This window comes from Heloderma suspectum, chromosome 7 (genome assembly GCF_057233095.1).
Source record: "Heloderma suspectum isolate Gila_16-S chromosome 7, 16-S_ref, whole genome shotgun sequence".
NCBI lineage: Eukaryota > Metazoa > Chordata > Lepidosauria > Squamata > Helodermatidae > Heloderma > Heloderma suspectum.
The window spans coordinates 25,827,087-25,848,491 of NC_139464.1; the positions used below are offsets into that span (position 1 = coordinate 25,827,087).

Consider the following 21,405-nt stretch of genomic DNA (forward strand, 5'->3'; position numbering starts at 1 on the left):
ATCCTGGTCCCAAGGCGAATAGGGTATCATTGCACTGCAAAAATGTTTGCTATGGGGCAGCAATAATGAGGGTACTATAGGATTGCTTTTATGGGTCTGGGAAAGAGACAATGGGTCAGTAACAGGAGCACATGTTGTCCCAAGAAGTGCAATGGAACCCAGTGTTTCTGGGCTCACTTTTAGAAAAGTAAACAGGGTTGCAATATTTTCACTGAATTGTTTTTACAAGTGAAATAAGTTAAAATAAAAAGGGGAAGTAAATAAACAAAATACCTGGTGGTGTGCAAAATATCAGTGAATGCTGGCTGAAAGGATGCTCTGTGAGAAACCAGAACATTTTGCAATGACTCTCTTAAAAATTTAAGCTGACAGTGTTCTTCTAATCCAAAGTAAATACTCCCTACCTCAGTAAAGTCTATGGGTACAGCTTGTGCACAAGGAACATCAACATCTCCTGCTGTTGTAAGCAAGGCAACTGTGGTGTGAACTTTTGAGTGTGTCCCTGAGTTTGTCTCTCACTTCTATTCCAGCTTGAATTTTGATTGTTGTAAGCAATAACAGTGGGGGGGAGAAAGGCGGCACTGATCTTTTGAAGGTGGAATGGATTACAGAGTCCCCGGGGCAGTTATCAATGGAGAAGTACCTGCACAGCCCACTGAGGAAAAGAAGAAGAAAAAAGAAGCAGCGAATGAAACATTAGAACGAGACCACTGGAACAACAAGCTGGAATATGTGCTGTCTGTGGCTGGGGAAATCATTGGTTTAGGGAATGTCTGGCGGTTCCCTTATCTCTGTTACAAGAATGGTGGCGGTAAGTGCAGTTCTTGTTCTAGCAAATACATCCGTGTGTCGAAGTTCTCAATGACGAGACTCTTTTTCCACTGATTTGAGGAGCATTCAAACGCTCAGGCGTGCACTTGGCAATTTTATCCCCCTGGCAACAAAAGTGTACCTGGTGGCAGCTCTTTTTTCCACATACAAAATACTTTGCAATGTTTATACTGTTTATCCTCAAAACAGCGCCTTCACCTGGGTTAGGGTGAGGGAGAAGAACTTGAACAAAGTGACCCAGAGAGCTTCCCATCCAAGCTCAGTGCTCTCCCCGCATTACCATGCAATGACCCTAGAACAGTGGAAGGACTAGAGATGCAGCCAGTTACTTGTGCAATTTATTACCGAGAACCAGTGTGAGGAGGGGGTGTATCCTGTGGGTCACATCACACATAGAATCATAGAATAGTAGGGTTGGAAGGGGTCTATAAACCATCGAGTCCAACCCCCTGCCCAATGCAGGAATCCAAGTCAAAGCATCCCTGACAGATGGTTGTCCGGCTTCATCTTGAATGCCTGCCAAGTGGGAGAGCCCACCACCTCCCTAAGTAATTGGTTCCATTACATGACGTAAAACAAAAACTTCAGTGCAACTGTAGAGGTCTCTGATTTTGGACTGAAGCAATGGGAGGTGGAGGGGAGAACTGTTTTAAGATTGGGGAAATGGTTCTGGGAGAAAAGGTTAAAGAGCTCCCATCTGTGCTGCTGTGACCAAAATCAGACTGCCCACACACACACAGCTGCTTTACAGTTTTACAGCTCCCAGGGCCCCATCAGGGCTCACTGGCCACTTACACACCAAAAAAGAGGACACCGATTTTTATAACATTTCCATGTGCTAATTTTATATATAGATGCAAATTTAGAAATCATTATAATTTAAATAGAAATACAATACTTCTCACCATAACAGAGAAGACTGACTAGGGGACCTGTGGGCCAGCTTGGTCTGCTGTCCACGTGTGGTTGATGGGCAGCTTCAAGGCCCCTGCTCTCCTTCCTTATGGTTCTTTGACTTGAAACCAGCCTTGGACTAGGCTGTCCATCAAATAGAGGACACCTTCAAACAGAGGACTGCGAAATAGGACACCTTGGCACCATAGCTGGCACTGATGTCTACTCTGAGCCTACTTTGGCAGGCAGTGGGCAGCTCTGAGGCCCCATTCAAATTTCCCACAATGCTCCAGTGTATCCAATGCAGTGTTTCTTTGGCTAATTATGGGCCATTTGTGATGGTGGTTTGTCCTTGTCTGCCACCGCTGTTGCGTAAGCCGTTGGCCTGAGGGGCTCTGATGTAGGAGAGGGCCATGAAGGGCATTTGTCCCCTCAACCCTGGAACCGGCCCTGGTTGGTTATATGTATATCCTGGTCTTCTTCAAGCAGACGCACTCAGGACCAAGCTACATGTCACATCAAACACAAGCTTTAAAAAGTGTGCTTAAACTGGTAGCTCCTTTAACAAAAGCTGCTGTGAGAACTGTCTGAGCCAAACCAGGACTGTGGCACATGGGGAGGGAGGTTCACCCTTTGTCCATGTGCCATTTTCCTGCTGAAAATCATCCCTCTTGCTATTTGGTTCAACTTCAGGGGCAAATCTCCCAGCTTTGGGAGGGGGAGGGACTTTCAGTTGGGAGGAACGTTAACTCCCCCCCCCCCATCCACAATAGTCTTGATCCAGGTCAGTGCCTGGTGCCTCAGCATCAGCTTTGCTGGGAAAGAGAATGGCCAATTGCGTCTTAAAGATGTAACTTGGCCTTTAGGTTCAGTAGTAGGGCAAAATTATGTGCATTCAGACCATTCTCTTGGCCTAGTGATTACCATAATGGACAGCTTAATTGTATTTCTCCAAGAGCAAGTTCAGCTAGTTGTCCCTTCTTTTAAGGAGTATTATTCCTGATTGTCCTTTGTTTTAACCTCCAGCCATTGAGAAATATTGAAGTATGTTGTGGCTGTAGGAAACTAGTGTGTACGGTGGAAGGGAGTATTGTTGCCATGTGTTGAAATCTGAAATTAGCTTCTCGCTTGTAGAACTAGCATGTCCCAAATACGCTATTCATGTCCCAAATACGCTATTCATGTCCCACCCCCTTAAATGTATATGCAGGGGAGTTAAGTAGCATGAATATGATACAGTATGTAACTTTTATCTGGGAGGAGAGGGAAAAGATCCCTCAAGCTGGAAAAATACACTTTGAAAGGTTTCTCTGTCATGAATTTTGCCCACTGGGAACACGATTACTTGTTAGGGTAAATGAAAACACTTTGCATTTGTATAGCACGCCAAGTGTTGAAGGTGCTTCATGTGTACTATCTCCAGTGTGACACAACTTATCAAGAAATTGAGTTCTATTGCACTGAGCTTGAATGAAGACAATGGCTTCCTATCCCACTACAGGTGTTTAATTAACCAAGCATATTTAGGATGATTGCTATAAAGAGCACTAAAGAGGACACCAATTTGTATAATATGTCCATATGTTGTCCGTATTCAAATGTATATGTATAGGTGCAAATTTAGAAATAACTATGATTTAAATAGGAATGCAAGACATCTTAGCTGAGTGGAGAAGCCTGACTAAGGGCAGAATCCTATGCATATTTAGACAGAAAAAAGCCCTAAAACTCCCAGAATGCCCCAGCCAGCCATCACGGCTGGGCCACGATGGGAATGGTAGGACTTCCTTCTGTTTAAACTTGCGTAGGATTGTGCCTGAAGTGACCAGTGCCCGCGCAGTCTAATGCTGTCCAGGTGCTCACTGTGGACGGGCAACCTCAAGCCCTCTGCGCCCCCCCTTGTTATGGTTCTTATTGTGATTTTAAGCCAGATTTGAACTGGCCAGCGCCTCAAAGAAAGGGCTGTAAAGTAGGACACCTGGCCACCCTATTCTGTACCGTACTATTGCTGTAGTGATGAGCGCTATGCTTATTTTGCACACTTTGAATAGTCTCAGCCTGTACTTCTTGCATTCCAAGGCCATGTAACCCCACTGTTTACCACTCCCCCCACATACACACCTGTGTGCATGTGCAAACTGAGGGTTACCCTTCATGCACTTGATGAAGTGGATTCTTGTCCATGAAAACTTATGCCATAACAGCTTTGTTTAGTCTTTAAGGTGCTACGGGGCTTTTGTTTGTTAGTTGGGTTTACACTGCCTCAGTAATCTTAATGGCAGCCCTGAAAGTAAGGCCAGTATCATCTGCACCCAGAGGAGGGCCACTGAAGATCATCTTAGGGGCTGGGCAGGTATATACGGACTTAGTAGGCAAGGGGCAAACCTGCATTCTCTTGATATGTAGCATGCAGCTAGGTATCTCATTTTCCCTTTATTACAGAGAAGGAACAATATCTTATGGGGAGGGAAGACTTATTTCTTCCCCCCACAGCATGATTGGAACTTCCTCCTCACGCAGCCAGAATGCTTATATAAAAAGCTCTCCATTGGTGCCAACGCGACAGTGATGTCACAGGTACTATCCCGAAAGTCCTCATGTCATGAGTGAAACTATTTTCCACACGGCAAATAATGTTAGGGCAAGAATATCAGTTTTCCAGCAGCAACTTGTGTTAGGGGTTGGCATGCTGGCAAACAACATTTTCCCTCACAACAGAAGCACTTCCTGGGGACCTGGGAACGATCTGTAGGTGGATTAGTGGTCTTTCTCATGTCGTCTTTCATGTGGTCTTTCTCCTGTCACCCCAGGACTAAGTAGCCACACCTTCTAGAACAAGGGCCCATGATTCTATTTTGACATGAAAAAATAACGTCAAGGAAATGTGTTTATCCCTGTCTGTACCTTTGCCACTGGTGAGATAAGTTGTAGTTGTGAGATACAGGTGTTCATCTCAACCAGTTATCCTGAAGTAAAAATTACAGTCATTGTCTTCAGTAGGATTTTAAATCAAAAGAGCTGTATAAAATGAATAGTTGTTTTCTTCAGTTAAGATAATCCCTAGGCTTCTGTAGTATTTTAAAGAGCATGTTTCCTTTAAAATACTTTTAAAAGCTCAAGGGCAGTGATTTGCTACAACACTTCCCTGCCCTGTGTGAGTGTGTGTGCGCGCGCGTTCTGGAAAAAAAGACCCAAGGACTGAACTGGGAATTATTCTCCCTGTTTTGTTTTTGAGAAGTATTTCCTTAATCTGACTTATCAGAAACCTATACGAAAACAGGTTAAGAGGACTCGCAACACATAGAGTTCTTGGTGAATAGGTTATGAACTCTGGCCTGAAATCTCTTGGATTTGCCTAGCGGGTCTACCTAAACCGCTTTCCCATCCTGACAGCATGAAGGGGATTAGCTAGTTAGTTACTTTCTTTCACACTAGCTTTCATTTTGTTTTTTTTTTCTCTTGTGCTTGAGAATTTTATTTCTGAGGTGGGATTAGAGGGGAGAGTTCTTGTTTTTATGTTTGTGAATCTGGAAAGTTCCTGAACTTGGGTTTGCTTTGAATTCCTCCTGCTTTTACAGCGCCTATGCATGTGTACTTGGAAGTAAGGTCCACTGAATCCAATGTGTGTTAGGATTGCAACCCTAGCCTTTCAACAGTTTCCCCCTAGACTTCTGTAATAGATTCAGAAGCTGAGAGAACAGCAACATAAATTTTTCACTCCTGGGATGGAAAAAGCAGAGGCACCCCCCTACAGCTTGGTTTTGTGCATGATTGGCTTTTTGAAGCATTGGGACTTATTGATATTTAGGGTGCTTTCAGACAAGGCTTTTATGGTGCCATCCTCCTTCATTGTCCGCAGAATGGGGTGTGTGTGTCCAGATATTGGCTTTCTTCACATGGAGCTTTTATCGTGCGATTGAGACTGCTCCTTCACAGAAGTTTGTGGGCTCTTTACATGACACCATGTACCTCCAAGGCGTGTCCTGCGCTAAATGCCCTTTGTTCCATTTTTAAATAGATCGCAGATAATGAGCTGTCAAATTACCCCATTGTCTTCTGCTTGAGTTCCCTCTGTGAAAAGAGGAAAAGTGGCAAGAAGAGAAGTGAGATCGATGAAAGATAATGGAAGACTCAAATATCGGGAGAAGGAGGGGGAAAGGGGAGCATGTGAAAAAGGGAGCTGTGATGTGATCCTGCATTTAAAACGGAAGCAGAGCGCCCTGTTTTAAATGCAGGGTTTTAGGCTGGTGTAGAGATGCCCGTTGTCTTCCACTCATGATCCTCCTGTGTTTTCTTACGGCTTTTCCCATCTTTTTTCTTAATGCTGAAAATCTGTTAAGGGAAAAAGATGGAACAGCTGCACAGTGTCTTCTGACTGCTAGCACTAGGAGCTCTCCATCTAGAAGTACCACTAGGGTTGTGAAGTTGCAAGGTTCAACCTAATGTTTCAGGATTTTATCTTTTTCAGGGGGTGCTTCTGGACAGAGGGCTTCTAGCTCTAGCAACCAGAAGGTACTGTGCAGCTCTTCTACCTTCTTTTTTTCTTAATGCAGAAAATCTAATAAGGAAAAAAGAAGAAGGAAGAAGTGGTGGGAAAACATGGCACAATTTTGAGTAGAAGATGACATCATCTGGGCCCCTAGTAAACATCTGTGAATGAGGCAAGGCGATGGCATCAAAAGCCTTATCTGGAAGTATCCAGGATCTCCAACATAAACAGCTAGTTCTCAGGCTTGAGAAACCAGAAGCCAAAGGGGAGGCTATACTCACTGGGATTCCTCACCAGTCTTCTTCATATTCTAAAATTTAAACCACCCCCTTTCCCTAGAATCTTTTGCAAGGCTCAATATATCTGCCTAAGACAGAAAGTGAGTGAGAAGGACACCACTAAGGCATAATATATTTTGGAATCCCACTACTGTGGGCAATAATCCTGCATTGCAGATAGTGGCTTGATCTCTCTTTAAAAAATCATCACATGATGATAGATAGGTTCTGCCCATCACCTTTGAGCTCCCATGCTACATCCCTGAGTCAGGAGGTCTGAACCTCAGCAGATGGATTTATTTATTACTTTTATGTGGCCATGCATCAACATATTATCTGGGCAGCTTACAGAGCAAAAAGCAAAATAAATACAGTGTTAGAAATACAATAATTAGACCCCCCCCCCCATAAAATATAGTATAAATCCTTCTGGCAGAGATAGAATAATTAGCAGCTTAAGTTAAAAAAAAAACCCTCACTAAATGCTGAAACCTTGGTTTATTTAAATGATCAGTTTGTTTAGGGAAACCTGAATGAATAGAAAAGTTTTTACCTGGTGTCGAAAAAACCATTAAAAGGTGCCAGGCAGCCTCTCTGAGGAGGCTATTCCACAGCTGCTGTGACAACATTGAGAAAGCCCTCCTGTTAGTGGCTATCCACCTCACTCCACTTGGTGGGGACATACCAACCAGGGCCTCCAAAGAGGATTGGAAGGTCTGGATAGGTAAATATGGGAGAATGCACTCTTTCAGGTAACCTGGTCCCATTAAAGACTTTATAGATTAGGACAAACACTTTAAAATGGGCCCAGAAACAGACTGAGAGCCAAGATAGGTCGTAAAGCACCAGCATAATATCAAAATACACAGCTCCAGTTAATAATCTTGCGGCTTTGTTTTGAAGCAACTGGTCTAAATAGGAGATTACCAGAATATGGGTAACTGTGGCCATGCTATCTCTATCTAGGTATGTAGAAACCTTATCTATTTTATAGCTTCTCAGTTTTATACCCCTTTAACAACTATGGCCTCTTAGCATTAGAACATAAGAAGAGCCTTGCTGGATCAGACCAGCGTTTTGTTCCCACAGTGGCCAATTGGATGCCTGGGTGAGGCCCACAACACTACATGAATGCTCATGTTCCCCCAGCAACTGGTATTAAGAGGGATACTGTCTCTGATGCTGGAGGTAATATATAGCCATCATGACTAGTAGCCACTGATAGTTTTATCATCCATGAAGTTGTCTAATCACTTTAAAGCCATCCAAGTGGATAGACTTCACTACATTTGTGGCAGCAAATCCCACTTTAACTATGTTCTGTAGAAAGAATGACTTTGTTCTGTCTGTCCTGAATCTCTCACCATTCAGCTTCATTGGATCACCCTCAGTTCTAGTATTATGAAAGAAGGAGAAACATTTATGTCTCTCCATGTTCTCCGTACTGTACATAACTTAATAAATGACTATCATGTCCCCCCTGCCTTACTCACCCTGTTTCTAAGCTTAAGAGCCCCAAATGTTGTAACCTTTTCTCATAGGGAAGTTCCTCCAGTCCAGCCCCCTGATCATTTTGGTTGCCTTTTTCTGTACCTTTCACAACTCTATAAGGCAGTATCCAACACTGTCCATGTGCCACCAGGGCCCACTGCCAGCACAATGGGAATCTAGTGCTTTTTAAAGTAACTGGAAATGAGCCAAAACACTCCTTTCTCAAATGGAATAGGTCAGTGGAGGTTGCAGAAGAGATCTCTGCTGACTTGTCCTGTTCTAGAAACAAGTATTTCAGCTTGTTTGCTCCAGCAGGTATGTCTTACTGGCGCAATATAATCAGCAGAGGTGCACAGGCAGCATTGGGTACTGCCCTAATATCCTGTTTGAGGTGCAATCAGTAGAACGGTACACAGTATTCCAAGTGTGGTGATACCATAGATTTACATCAAAGCATTACAATATTAGCAGTTTCATTATCAATTCCTTTCTTAATGATCCCCAGCATAGAATTAACTTTTTTCACAGCTGCTGCACAGTGGGTTGATGATTTCATTGAGCTATTCACCACGGCCCCAGGATCTTCTCTGGTCAGTCACCATCAGCTCAGATGCCCTCAGTGGGAGACTCTTAGCTCCACTTTACAGAGCTTCTGAATAAATAAAACAAATAAGCCTATAGAATCCTGAGAGCTAAGGATAAAGTACTAGCAAATGAGTTTAGAAAGATGGTTTGAAGGAGGGACTGAAGAAGGAATCAAGATGGTTTATTGCTGCAGGCATGTATATGATGCAGGAATGCTGAAGAGATGAAAAATGGAGTGGAGGAACAGAAATGGAAAGGACAATAAAGATCCAAGTGTTATAGCCCATGTGAAGTTGCCTAAAGGCTGCTTCATATATTACCAGTTTCCTACCTACGTGTGTGATGAACAAGTATGTCTGTTTCACCATGTGAATTCAACATCAAATGTAGGTTCACTCTATGTGTACTTTTGGCACAATAGACATGTACTTTCATCACATACAACATGGTACATGCAGGAAATGCGCAGTTTCCTATGTGGAAGTATCATTACACAAAATGCTTCAAGTGGCCATGTCAGAAGAAAGGCCGCCACATAACATTTGTAGAGTGAAAACAAACATCCTTGTTTAATATTGCATGAAGGAATTGCTCCTCAGAGTAGGGTGGAGATCAAATGGGTTACGCATAAGCTACTTGTCATGAGTCTGGTACACTACATTTTGGGGAAAACCTTAACTTCAAACTGGCTGCAACCTTGTAAACACATTTTTTAATTCTTGTACTCTAAAAACGGGCATTAAGGAAGCATAATCATGGTTGGGTTTCCGTCGCTTGCTCAAAACCTTCCTTTCATGCAAGCTTCCCCAGCCTATATGCTTGCCGTTGTTTGTTAAGCCTGGTTTTAGGGTTGTTTTTAAGCATGGGTTGCCTTATCTGCATTGTATTATATTGGATTTGTTTTTGTCACTGCTTGGATATTTCTTATGGATTGAGTGGTGTATAAATTTAATAAACCATTCATGTGCCAAGTCTATATCATGAGAATACATACAGGCACATTCATATTAATTACATTTTTATTCCACCATTATTCTTAGGAGCTTGGGGCAACATACATGCCCCTCCATCTTATCCTTGAAACAACCCTGTGTTTGGCTCAAGGCCACCTAATACATTTTGTGGCTATGAGTGGATTTGAACACAGGTCGCCTCTAACCTCTGAACTCTGGTAGCACTTGTTGGCTTTCCTTGGAAACCTGCAGAAGTCTGGTCCTAAACACATTCCCTAAGTGCCTTAAGGCTTTCTTCTTTGGCACAGCTTCATATGGAATGTGATCAAAGCCGTGAAAAGGAAAGACAAACTTTTCCCATTAGCTGCATTTTAGCTTCTACTTTCTTGAGAGTCTCTAGGAAGTTCAGTGCTTCTGACTCCGATCAATAACTGCATACAAAAATTCTGACATTAGAGGAAATAGCATAGAAAAAAGCATATATTAGGGAAAATCATTTGAAAAAAATGCATATATTGGGAAATGCATACAAAAATGCATATGAATTATCATAGAATCATAGAATAGTAGGGTTGGAAGGGGCCTACCAGGCCATCAAGTCCAACCCCCGATGCAGAATTTTTGTGCAGATTATTTTAAAGAATTGCAAACCAAGGCAGAAACAGGATGGAATGAACTCGTGTTTGGAAAAATGTGAACATTACAGAAAACAAAAGATTTATGCATCCTGGCACTCCTCCCTTGTCTGCTACAGGAAGGAGAAGGGCTCTAGTTTTGCCCCAGGGAAGGGTGAGGATGATGGAGAAGGAACCAGCAACAGTAAGGGGAGTAGGAGACCCAGTGACTGTATTCTCTCCTGGTGCCTCAGTCTTTAAAAAGAGGTGGGGGCACATTTTTATGTGAAGGCTCAGCAGCCCTAAGCCCAAATCTCTCTGGTTTTTCAGAAGCTGACACTTATATGCCCAAGTGTAGTCCTGAGACAGGGTGTTTAGGTCTTGCTTTTTTCTTTGAGAGCTACAGCAAAGTAGCATAAATTACAAGCTCCCTTCCCTGAGCTGAATGTGTGGCTTGGGTGTGGTGCTGTGAATGTCAAACAAAAACAAAGCCAAGTTACCTGTGTGGGCTCCCATGTGCTTCCTAGTACACTTAAACTGAATAGTTGCTGCAGCATTAACACTCCGGCATGGTTTACTACCAGGCCATAGGTCCCTGGGATGCTAATAATGCACATGTAGGTACTAACACCCAGTTCAAACTTAATGCACACATGGAATCCTGTACTGGTAAGGTTTTTGTTGTTGTGCATTTTAAAAATATACCCGGCATCCTATTTAAATTAGATCTTGGATGACTCTTTCAGCAAGAGGTTGTAAGGATTTCCCTGTTGGTCCCTGTTGGTATGTAAGGGGGCATACTGTACTACACTTGAAATTTATATACCTTTTGCAAATTTACCACTAAAATACATGCAGGATCATGCTACCATGCTTAGCAAAGAAACCTCCTTTACTATTAAGTAGGAATCGAGGAAGGGCCAGCTTTCTTCCCCCTCCTGTTTGATAGGTTATTGCAAGCAGGTCCTGCGCCTTGCAATGCCAGCCTAGTATAGCTTTCAGGATAGGGAGCCAGGTTCAGTCCAGTTAGAGCTGAAACTGTTATAGTGATTTAGGAATGAATTGCATTTAATGTTAACTTTTCAGTCAGTTAAATATTGGCTTGATCTTGGAATGGATGGAAGTGTTGAAAGAGGGGCTAGTATTTAAGGCCAAAGAACCGAGAGTCTTTCTACACAAGGCTTTTATTGTGCACTCGTGACTGTTCACTCATGGTAGTTTCTGGGTCCTTTATACAATGTCCTCCTCCTCCAGGGCCTCTCCCATGCTTTGCAACCATTATTGTGGTTTTTCCTTAACGTGAAAGTCTGGTATATCCTGAATGACGCCATGAAACTCTCCATATAATTGTGCAGTTCCACTATACCACAGCGCCATCTAGTGGCTGTATAATTAAACATATAGAAAGGCAGAGAAAGAAACTGCCAGAAAAAAGCATGTATAAAGGAGCTGATCTTAATCCCATGAAGAATCCTGAAGCAGAAGTTCTGGTACAGGTATGGGATAAAAGCCTTATGTAGAAATGCCCAGAGTCTGTAGCTGTCCAAACCTGGAAGTACTATTCAGCAAAAGGCTTACAAATTGCTTCAGTTCCCTCATTTTCCAGCTGAAATGGTAGTTCTGTGTAAAAGGGAGGACAGCTGCTGAATAGGCTAGAGCTATGTAATGTAGACTCATAGGTATATCTTGATTGCTTTGATTTTGGATGGCATCAAATATTAAATGCCATGTAATATTTGATTTTGCATGTCAGCTATTGGATGTAGCCAAATCTTAACTATTCTTGCACGCATCAAACACTGTCAAACATGAAGCACCACGATATGTCAAGTAGCAAATAATATCCCAGTATCAAATAGTGAAATTAAGATCGGAACTAAAACATAGATATCAAAAATAGAGTAAGTATTTGGCAAATGATGAGAGTATTCTAAGCATATCTGAAAAATATTCAATGTTTGCTGAGGCAAATTTTGAGGTGAATATTTTTGGGAGCAGATTTATTTCAGCTCTGAGTGAATAGGCCTGCTCTGAGTGGGAGGGTGCTGTTGCACTCATGTCTTGCTTGTGGGTTCCTGGTCTACAGCTGGTTGGCCACTGTGTGAACAGAATGATGGGCTAGACGGACCCTTGGTCTGATCCAGCAGGGCTCTTCTGATGTTCTTAGGTGTCTGTGGGATTTGATTAGCAGCCACACGTGAGAACGAGTGTAGCTTAGTACCTACGAGACTGGTCTGTAAACCAGGAAGCCTCTACTTTCTCCATTACAATCTCTGTCCCCTATCTGCAATATGGGATAATACAGTAGGAATGCTGTAAACTCTACCTTGCAGGGCTGTTGTAAACATTGCTAAGTACGTGAACTGCTTTGAACACTCTAGAGCGCTACATAAAGTATTAATATTAGCAGCAATGTGATTCAGCAAAATTGTTTTAATACTGTAGAAGTCATGCAGTCTTCGGCTAGATTTTCACCAATACTATATTAATTTTGTTAATATTATTAAAAACGTTGTTTGTTTGCTTTGTTATTAAATAAGGCTGCAATCTTATACCTACTTTCCTGGGAATAAGCCCAACTGAACTCAATGCGACTTTCTCCTGAGTAGACATATAGGATTGCCCCGTAGCTGTCCATTCCCCTCAGGATCAACATCCTGTAAGATTCTTGTTTTTAAAGTCTGACCGTGTAACACACTCGCATGTTTCTGAATCTGCAGGCGCCTTCTTCATCCCCTACCTCATCTTCCTTTTCACCTGTGGGATCCCAGTCTTCTTCCTGGAGACAGCACTGGGGCAGTATACCAGCCAGGGAGGGGTGACTTCCTGGCGGAGGCTGTGTCCGCTCTTCGAAGGTGAGTTGAATGTGATGCAACCAGTGGAGGCTGGTGGCTCTGATGTCAGTGGGGCAGTGCATCCCCTCTGGGTTTCAGTCAGAACCAGTCAGAACTCTGAAGGAGCTATCCAAGCACCTTGGATAGCTCCTTTAGAGCTCTGATTGGAAACCTGGAACGGATTCACTGCCCCACTGACATCGAAGCCATCAGCCTCCACTGGATGGGACCAGCCGGTTTGGCAGAAAGCCTGAACCAGGTTTCTTATGAAGGGAGCAATGGGTTGTATCCAATGTTAGTCTAACTTAAGTCCCATTAAAAGTCCATTTTAATGGGTCTACTCTAAGTGGGACTAACAATGGATACAACCCAAGCAAATGCAAAATAATTCTTCGTTCTCTCTCTGTCAGGGGCAAACTAGACTTGACATTAAGTATGTGTAAACATTTAATGTGCTAACTTCTTGTTCTTTAAATAGCATCTGTGAGGGCCGCAATCACGATTTGGATCATGGCGCACTGAAAAGGGGGCTTATTTTTCCTCCCATGCTGTTGTCCAGATGAAAATTGCATGCACGCTGCTGCTATTAGTCCTGGGAGGGTCGCTTCTGTTGGTGTCATTCTGCTGTTTGACATTTTATTTATTATTCCTATAGTTTTACTGGCATCTTTTTTGTTGTTTAATGGTTTTGTATTTGTTTTTAGGGGTTGTATTTCAGTGTTTTCATTTACTATTGTTGGGTTCACTAGTCTTTTATAAACTTGAAAATGCTTAATAGCTGGGGTCTAATTTTTTTTTTAAATGCAAGCTGTGTGACACATTTGCTCAGCTCTTCCCAAACTGGTGTCCTCCAGATGTGCTGGACTCCAACTTCCAGCACCCCACCTTCATGCTGACCAGGGATGGTAGGAGTTATAGTCCATGTTGGGTGGGGATGGTGGGAGTTGTAGTTCAAAACATCTGGAGTGCACCAGGTTAGGGGAGACTGTGTTAGCTCTTCAGTAGTCTGGGGACATGCATGAGATGAGAGTTAGGTGAATAGTGTGCGGTGTCCGGGAAATCCAAAGGATAAGTTTATAATGGGTTGTATCCAACGTTAGTCCTACCTAGAGTAGACCCACTGAAATTAATGGGACTAAGATTGGATACAATCTTATGGGCCCTGGTACTGTGAGCCTGTATTGTAGAACTGAAACTGATCTAAAGCCGGAGACTTGGTGATTAGGTGGGGCTAAGGTAGTTGATTGCATTCATCCCTTTTGCAACACCAAGATAAGCTACTGTAATAGGGGAAAAGGAGCTGTCTATCCAGCTACAGAATGTCATTGGGATTCCAGAAGGCTAGAAGCATAGCTGAAATTCCATGTGCAGCTGGAAGCAGAATAACAACAACTGGGTGCTGCTAAATCACCCACGCCTGTAAGCACCCCAGAAGTCACTAGTCTAGCTTGTGCAAAATCCTTTTGACCAGAAAGTTAAACATTCACAACTGAGTAAAATCTAGCGGAGATGGACTTGAAGTAATTACAAGTAAAGCTCTGACAGTTTCAGTTTGGATCTCATTCTTGCCACCAACTGGAAATAGACTCAAATTGCCACTGAAACAACCTTAAGAATCAGTTGCGGAAAACCAATACAAGTATAAAAGATGGAACAGGCTAAGTTTTCCCAGCCTTCTAAGCAAATATGGCCCACATGTTGTCCAAAGTCCAAATTCACCCCTCTTCTGAAGTTTGTTAACATAACAAATGATAAGATAACTGTGAACAGTGTTGCTGTGGCCATTTCTAGTGTTCCTCCCCCACAAGTGTTAAGCCCCCTTTAGATAACTACCTGCTGAGCTGCTGTTGAAAATGACAATCCCATATTGAGTTTCCACTTCCCCCCATAACATCTATTGCAACTTGCTGCATGTCATGATGATGCAGTGTGTTTTCCTGCCCCCACTCCACAGAATTTTCAGCGGCTGGCCGGGATGGGAAAACGTTCCGTGTAATGATGTTGGGACACTGGGTACACTGAACTTAATGTTATGGAGAATGACAGGGAGAATGACATTCAGCTGCCATTTTTTAATCATGTGTAGTTCTGTCTCAGGGCTCCTTCACACCAGGCTTTTATCCTGCGATTGAGATTGCTCCTTCACGGGCTCTTTACATGATGCAGTGAACCTCCAAGGCGTCTCCTGCACTAAATGCCCTTTGTTCTGTTTTTAAATGGATCGCAGATAATGAGCTGTCAAGTTACCCCATTGTGTTCCGCTTCAGTTTCCTCCATGAAAAGAGTAAAAGCGGGAAGAAGAGGAGCGAGAACAATGAAAGATAATGGAAGACTCAGATATGGGGAGAAGGAGGGCGAAAGGGGTGGGGGAAAAGGAAGCACGTGAAAAAGGGAGTCATCATGATCCTGCCTTTAAAATGGAAGCAGAAAGCCCTGTTTTAAATGCAGGATTTTAGGCTGGTGTAGAAATGTCCTAAAGAGCCCTGCTGAGCCCTGCACATCTGGCTTTCTTGTCTACACAAACAATCATTCTGGGATGCAAAAGAAGTTACTGCTTCTCTTTAATGATTTTATTCACAGAACAAAGTTTACTCTGTGAAGCCAAACCAAGTTGACCTTTTAAATGGATTTTGCCATACTGAATTGGTCTTGTGAATGCTCCAAGTGTTTCAGGCTAACACCGCTAGACAGCAGATGCTGGGTGGGCTTTATTTCCAAATATTCTTCAGCCAAAGACAAGTCTTAAATATCAGTCAATATCTGTGCCAGGTAAGTTGTGGCACTGAGCACATATATAAACAGTTGGGACGTTGAGTGCATATGGGCTACATGTGTATCAAAATTGAGTGCGTATATCCAAGTTGAAGTGTCTACAGAAGAGACTCCAACTTCCAGTCTTAATGCTGCATTCTTTACACGTCGGGGCAGACCCAGAATATTTCTCAAGAATTTAGATTTTAGAATGTTCTGCTTAGCCAATCTATACTTCCGGGAACATTTGCAATTAGCATCTCTAGGGGAAAAACATTCCCTCACCATTTAGGGGTAGACAGTGTGGGTTCCCGGGGCCCCAGTGTGCCCTTGGACACCTTTCTTGGTGCCTGCCGCTGAGATGCTCTCCCCCTCCTAATTTCTTACTGGCAGCTGGGATTGCTTCAAAGCAAAGTGAGAGCCTCTACCTGTTCCCATCTTCTTTTCCCATGAATGCTTGTAGGCTACACAGGGGCTAAGAGACATGATTAGGAAATGAAAGTGGATGCAGGCTGATGCTTTCATTTTCAGCATGCCCATTTTGTGGTGTGCCCAGCACAGGTTCTCTAATTGCTATATGTGCCCACAGGCTCAAAAAGGTTGCCTATCCCCGATTTAGACACTTCCTCATATAGACTAAACCAGTGATGTCAGACTTTACTGATCTAGTGATGTGATACATAAGTGCATGGTAATATTTTGTACCTTGCAGTCGCAGGATTCTTTTTCAGAGATCTCTGCAGGCACTTTGAGAAATACAGAACCCTGAAGAAGGCTTATGCATATTAGTCAGGGCTGAAACGCGAAGGGCAACTCCTTGGCATGAAACTACGTATTTTTTTCAGCATCCTAAGACCTCATCTCTTTATTCCATATAGGACAGTCTGACAGCCGATCTAGGGACAAAGCTGCAATATCAGCTGTGCTGTATTTGGTACTTGCTGGTGATCACTTGTGAAACAGCATGCAACTGAAGTGTCAGATCCAGGCAGTGACAAGCTAAACCAGGGATGCCAGAGAGTTGCTATGAAATCGGTGATACCATGTTTTATTGATCTAGTGATGTGATATGCAGGTGGCTATAAATGTGATATGTGATCAATGTGATGTGATATGTAGAAGGCTATCAGTGGCTACTAGTCCTGATGGGTATATGCTTCCACCAGTATCAGGGGCTGTGTTCCTCTGTACATCAGTTGCTGGGGAACATGGGCGGGAGGGTGCTGTCGCACTCATGTCCTGCTTGTGGTTTCCCCTGGGTAGCTGGTTGGCCACTGTGTGAACAGAATGCTGGACCAGATGGACCCTTGATCTGAACCAGCATAGCTCTTCTGGTGTTCTTATGTAGGTGCATAGCAAGGGACCTTACAGAGCAATTCTACGCCCTTTGAACAACTGCCCAAAGGGCGTTAGGAGGAAGATGTGGAACTGGCAGGGCTTTGGAAGCAGTGGAGAGCCTACTGTTTCACTTACCTCCCAGTCCCCACTTAGGGGCTGCTGTGCTACTCCAAACTCTTAGTCAAAATATGCACTCTTGGAAGCTCTGACAGCTGATCCACGTGCATAACCATCACATGATGGGAGAGGAACTCCGCTGGTGGAGGGGACTGATCCGCCATGGAGAACCCCAGTATGCCCATGTAAATCTACTGTTAGTGGTGTTAAGTGTCCGCAGTAGCTGCTGTTAGGCCCCCAAATAAGGCATTCGGGCAGCAGGACGAACGCAGCCTTGGACCCACTGGGTTCAAAGCTTCTTTGTTTCAGTGGAGAAGCCCCAGGATCTTTCCCCTAGTCCTGGGTTGGCGTGCCCAATTCCCCCCATTGGAATCAGTGGGGGGAATTTTAAAGAGACTCATCTGCATGGGAAAGGTAAATGAACCCCCTGCCGCGTGAGCCGCCTGGTTTAGCTGGCGCAAACTGTCAAGGCTTTGGTGGAGGATCTGCCAGTTTGCGCAGGATCTTACCTCCCCAACCCACCACCTGCTGCTGACCCCTCTGACGATTGCTCTGCTACTCAGTCTCTTTGTCAAAATATGTGTTCCAGGAATCAGCTGACTTAGGGTGTCTCTACATTAAGCCCCCCACCCCAACCCTGCATCTTTTCTGGGGCTTTCTGCTTTCGCTTTCTTTGTGGGATCAGGATGGGCTTCTTTACACAGCAGATATGTGGTTTGCATAGAAGAAGCACCTCCCTCCCTGGCATGTAGGCAAAGGACTGAAAGGTGAGGGGAGTCTTGCTTTCATTTCTGCTGTACTATTTCATCGCAGCACTCAGCACACTTATGTGGGAGTAAGCCCCATTGAAGTCAATGGGACTAACTTCTGAGTAGACATAAGATCATGCTGTAAATCTGCAGCCCTTAGCACACTTACTTGGGAGTAAGCCCCACTGAACCTAATGGGCTGCTCCGAATCAACAGAGGACACTGATTCTGAGCTTTGTGGGGTGGGGGATCAGAACTTACTCCCTTTATTGCAGGGAGGCATTTTACTCTCTGATTGGTGATCGAGAGACATGTGGTTTGAATTGAGGAAAGTTGTTCCTTGGCAAGTTCATGGTGCTAAGCTGGCATTATACACTGCCAATATGGCAACGTTAAATTTTATTACTAGTTTATCTCTAATGTTTTTGAATGTGTGATAAAGGGGAAAATGTGCGCAAGGCATCGTGGAGGCTGACGGCATCATGTGAAGGACCCGCAAAATTCCATGGGTGATTTATTCATGAATCATGAGCGTGCAATAAATCACTTGTGTAGTGACATAGGGCATAGTTGCGTAGATACAATATGAGCTGTGCTATATGGCGATTGTGTGCTGCCTATTTATCACTTGTGAAACAACATGCAACTAAAGCGCGAGATCCAAACAGTAGCCTGGAGCACTTGCTGGTGCAAACACTCCATGGGAATCCACAATGGGTCTGCAGTAACACAGCAATATATCACAAAACCCGATAATCACAGGCAAATGTTGCAAATGTCTGAAAATGAATGTAGATAGTTACCTAAGTGTGATTGATGCTATTTGTTAGCATTTGTCCCAAAAGCATGGAAATAGACATCTGTTTTCAGGCGTTCACAAAATTCAGCTGATTTTGTGAGCATTCAGATGGAGATGTCAACGTTCTGGGATGTTTGCTGTGACTTCAGCATCAGGTCTTCCTGCAGTACCACTGTTCCTAGTTTAAAGGAGTGGTGGGCAGAAAGTAGATCTCTGGATGTTTTGTACTTCCACTCCCAGCATTTCTGACCATTGACCTTGCTGGCAGGGGTTTCTGGGAGTCACAGAAGTCTGGAAATCTACCTTCTGCCCACTCCCGTTTTAAAGGCACCATGAACCTTGCAACATCACCTCCTGCTTCTTGCAGTATAAGAATTATATTAGTGGAGGGTGCAGCTGTACCTCAGGTATTACTAAAAAGAACACTGTCATGAAGGCAACAGGACTAGCTGAGGAATTTCAGAATTAAAAAAAAATTAATGATGCAGAAGAAAAACAGACGCCCTGGTTGTACATCAGCTGAAAGGAAATGTTAGAGCTCTGTGGTGGGGGGTGGGGAGAATGTTTACTAGACTGATTGCAAGAAAAGGTCTGCCAAGCTAGAGAAAATGGTACAAATGTGGTACCAGCCAGCATGAGGTGAATGCTAATCACAGCTTTTTTCTTGTTTGTTGGACTCTGTAAAAATGCACTTTCAGGTCTAATTTTTATTAATCTGGTTATGTTGGCTTTAAATCAAAAGCTTTCCCCCTCTCTCCTGCTTGGCATGAGGGCTGCTAGTTCAACATTCAGAAAAAAAAAGGGATATGTTGGAACCGGGGCATTAAAAATGGGGGTTATGTATTATGATCTATAAAAGTGTAAAGGAATGAAGAAATAGGGGTTTCTATTTGGTTTTCTACAGAACTGAAATATTCTAGACAGAATAAATAATGCCTGTCAAACATAACTGGGATAGAAAGTGTGTGAACAGTAGAGGGAAAATTAAGAAAATTAAAAAGGAAGCAGAAAGGGAAGTGAGAAGAAGACTGGATGAAGAAAAGGAAGCAAGTGCAGAGGGAACGGATCTGAACTGTGAAAGGAAAAGTCAAAGCATCCTGAAACTACATTTTGTGGGAACGACCTGTGTCTCATGTTCTTATATTAGGGTTTGCTTTCTCCTATTCTGAGATAAAAAGTTCCTAACTCACTTCAGTCTCTGATTTCTTGTTTGCATAATTTAAGACAGCTTTCCCCAACCTGGTGCCCTCTAGATGTGTTGGACTTCAAGTGCCATCATTTCCAGACAGCATGGGGACAGCAGGTTGGGGAAGGCTGACTTAAGGTTACTCAGAATCTGGAACTAATGGAAAGCGAGTCAAAACGTCCCTGGGTAATTAGGGGCTCTTGATGCCTTTCTGCTGCATTCAGAAGCAAGTTACTATGATAGCCGGGCTGTTAGTTCAGGTAGGCCTGGAGTTTATGATTGACTGTAGGCTCAAAGCAAAGGGCTAGGTCTTAAACATGTTGACACTTCTTACCTAGCGGAGGCTGGTGGGTCCAATGTCAGCGGGGTGGTGCTTGCTCCTTCAGTCCCTATATGTCATGCTTAAATTCTGTTCAAACATATGCTGCCTATGGGCAGTATCCAACATTGCTCATGCACCAGTGGGACCCACCACTAGCACAACGGGAAGCTAGTGGTTCCTGGAAATGAGCCAAAATTCTCATTTCCAAAATGGGACAGGTTACCAGAACTTGCAGAAGGGAGCTCCAATGCCCTGCCCTGATTTGGAAATGAGTCTTTTGGCTTGTTGGTTTAGGAAGCATTAGCTTCCTGTTGTGCTGGTGGCTGGTCTCATGGGCACAACGGAATGAGCAGAGGTGTAGCAGCAGGATTGGGTACTGCCCATATGTAACTAGATTTACAGTAAAAGCAAAAAACAAAATGCAAACTTGTCCTGTGAACTAGTGATTTCTTGTGTGTTTTCTGTTGTAGTGGGGGAAAGTAGGGTTTGAAAGGCTGAGTAAGTTTACAGGTGGGTCCCTCTTCAAAAACCTTTGAGAAGCACTGCTTCACTGTAATATATTTTTTTTTACTTGCTGTCTCTGTTCACTGTGTTTTTTTCTCTCTCTGCAGGAATTGGTTATGCTTCCCAGGTGATTGTTGTTCTCCTTAATTTCTATTACATTATTGTTCTGGCTTGGGCCTTGTTTTACCTCTTCAGCTCATTCACCATAAATCTTCCGTGGGGCAGCTGTGACCACGAATGGAACACAGGTAACTTGGAGCCATCCTCTGCCTTTGTGCAAGTCATCTCAGTAGTACAAGTACAGGCTTCCCCAACCTGGTGTCCTCCAGGTGTGCTGGACTGCAACCCCCATCATCGCCAGCCATCAGAAAAAATGTCCCCCACCGCTGCACTAGGCTTTGTAATTCTATTGCTGGCCTTGATTGAGGGTGGTGGATTTGTTGCATGCCATGGGTATGTATATATTCCAGTTCTCTACCAAGAACTGCTCAGTCTCTGTTGCTTGTCTTGCAGAGAACTGTGTGGAATTCCAGAAGACAAATTCTTCTCTAAATGTGACAGTGGAAAATGCCACCTCTCCCGTCATTGAGTTCTGGGAGTAAGTGAAGATCTCTCTTCTCCACCCACCCCACTCTTGTTTAGGAGCTTCTGTTTTTCCAGTCATGAGGAC

At 43.5% G+C, this 21,405-nt stretch overlaps 1 protein-coding gene across 1 annotated transcript in view; it reads left to right on the top strand.

Annotated features, from left to right (window-relative positions):
- The first annotated feature begins 600 nt into the window (after positions 1-600).
- The window catches only part of SLC6A13 (solute carrier family 6 member 13), a 64,984-nt gene continuing 44,179 nt past the window's right edge, over positions 601-21,405 (top strand). The window contains exons 1-4 of the mRNA XM_084811716.1: positions 601-811; positions 12,856-12,990; positions 20,843-20,983; positions 21,249-21,333. Coding sequence (XP_084667842.1) covers positions 601-811; positions 12,856-12,990; positions 20,843-20,983; positions 21,249-21,333 — 572 coding nt within the window. The remainder of the gene's footprint in view (positions 812-12,855; positions 12,991-20,842; positions 20,984-21,248; positions 21,334-21,405) is intronic.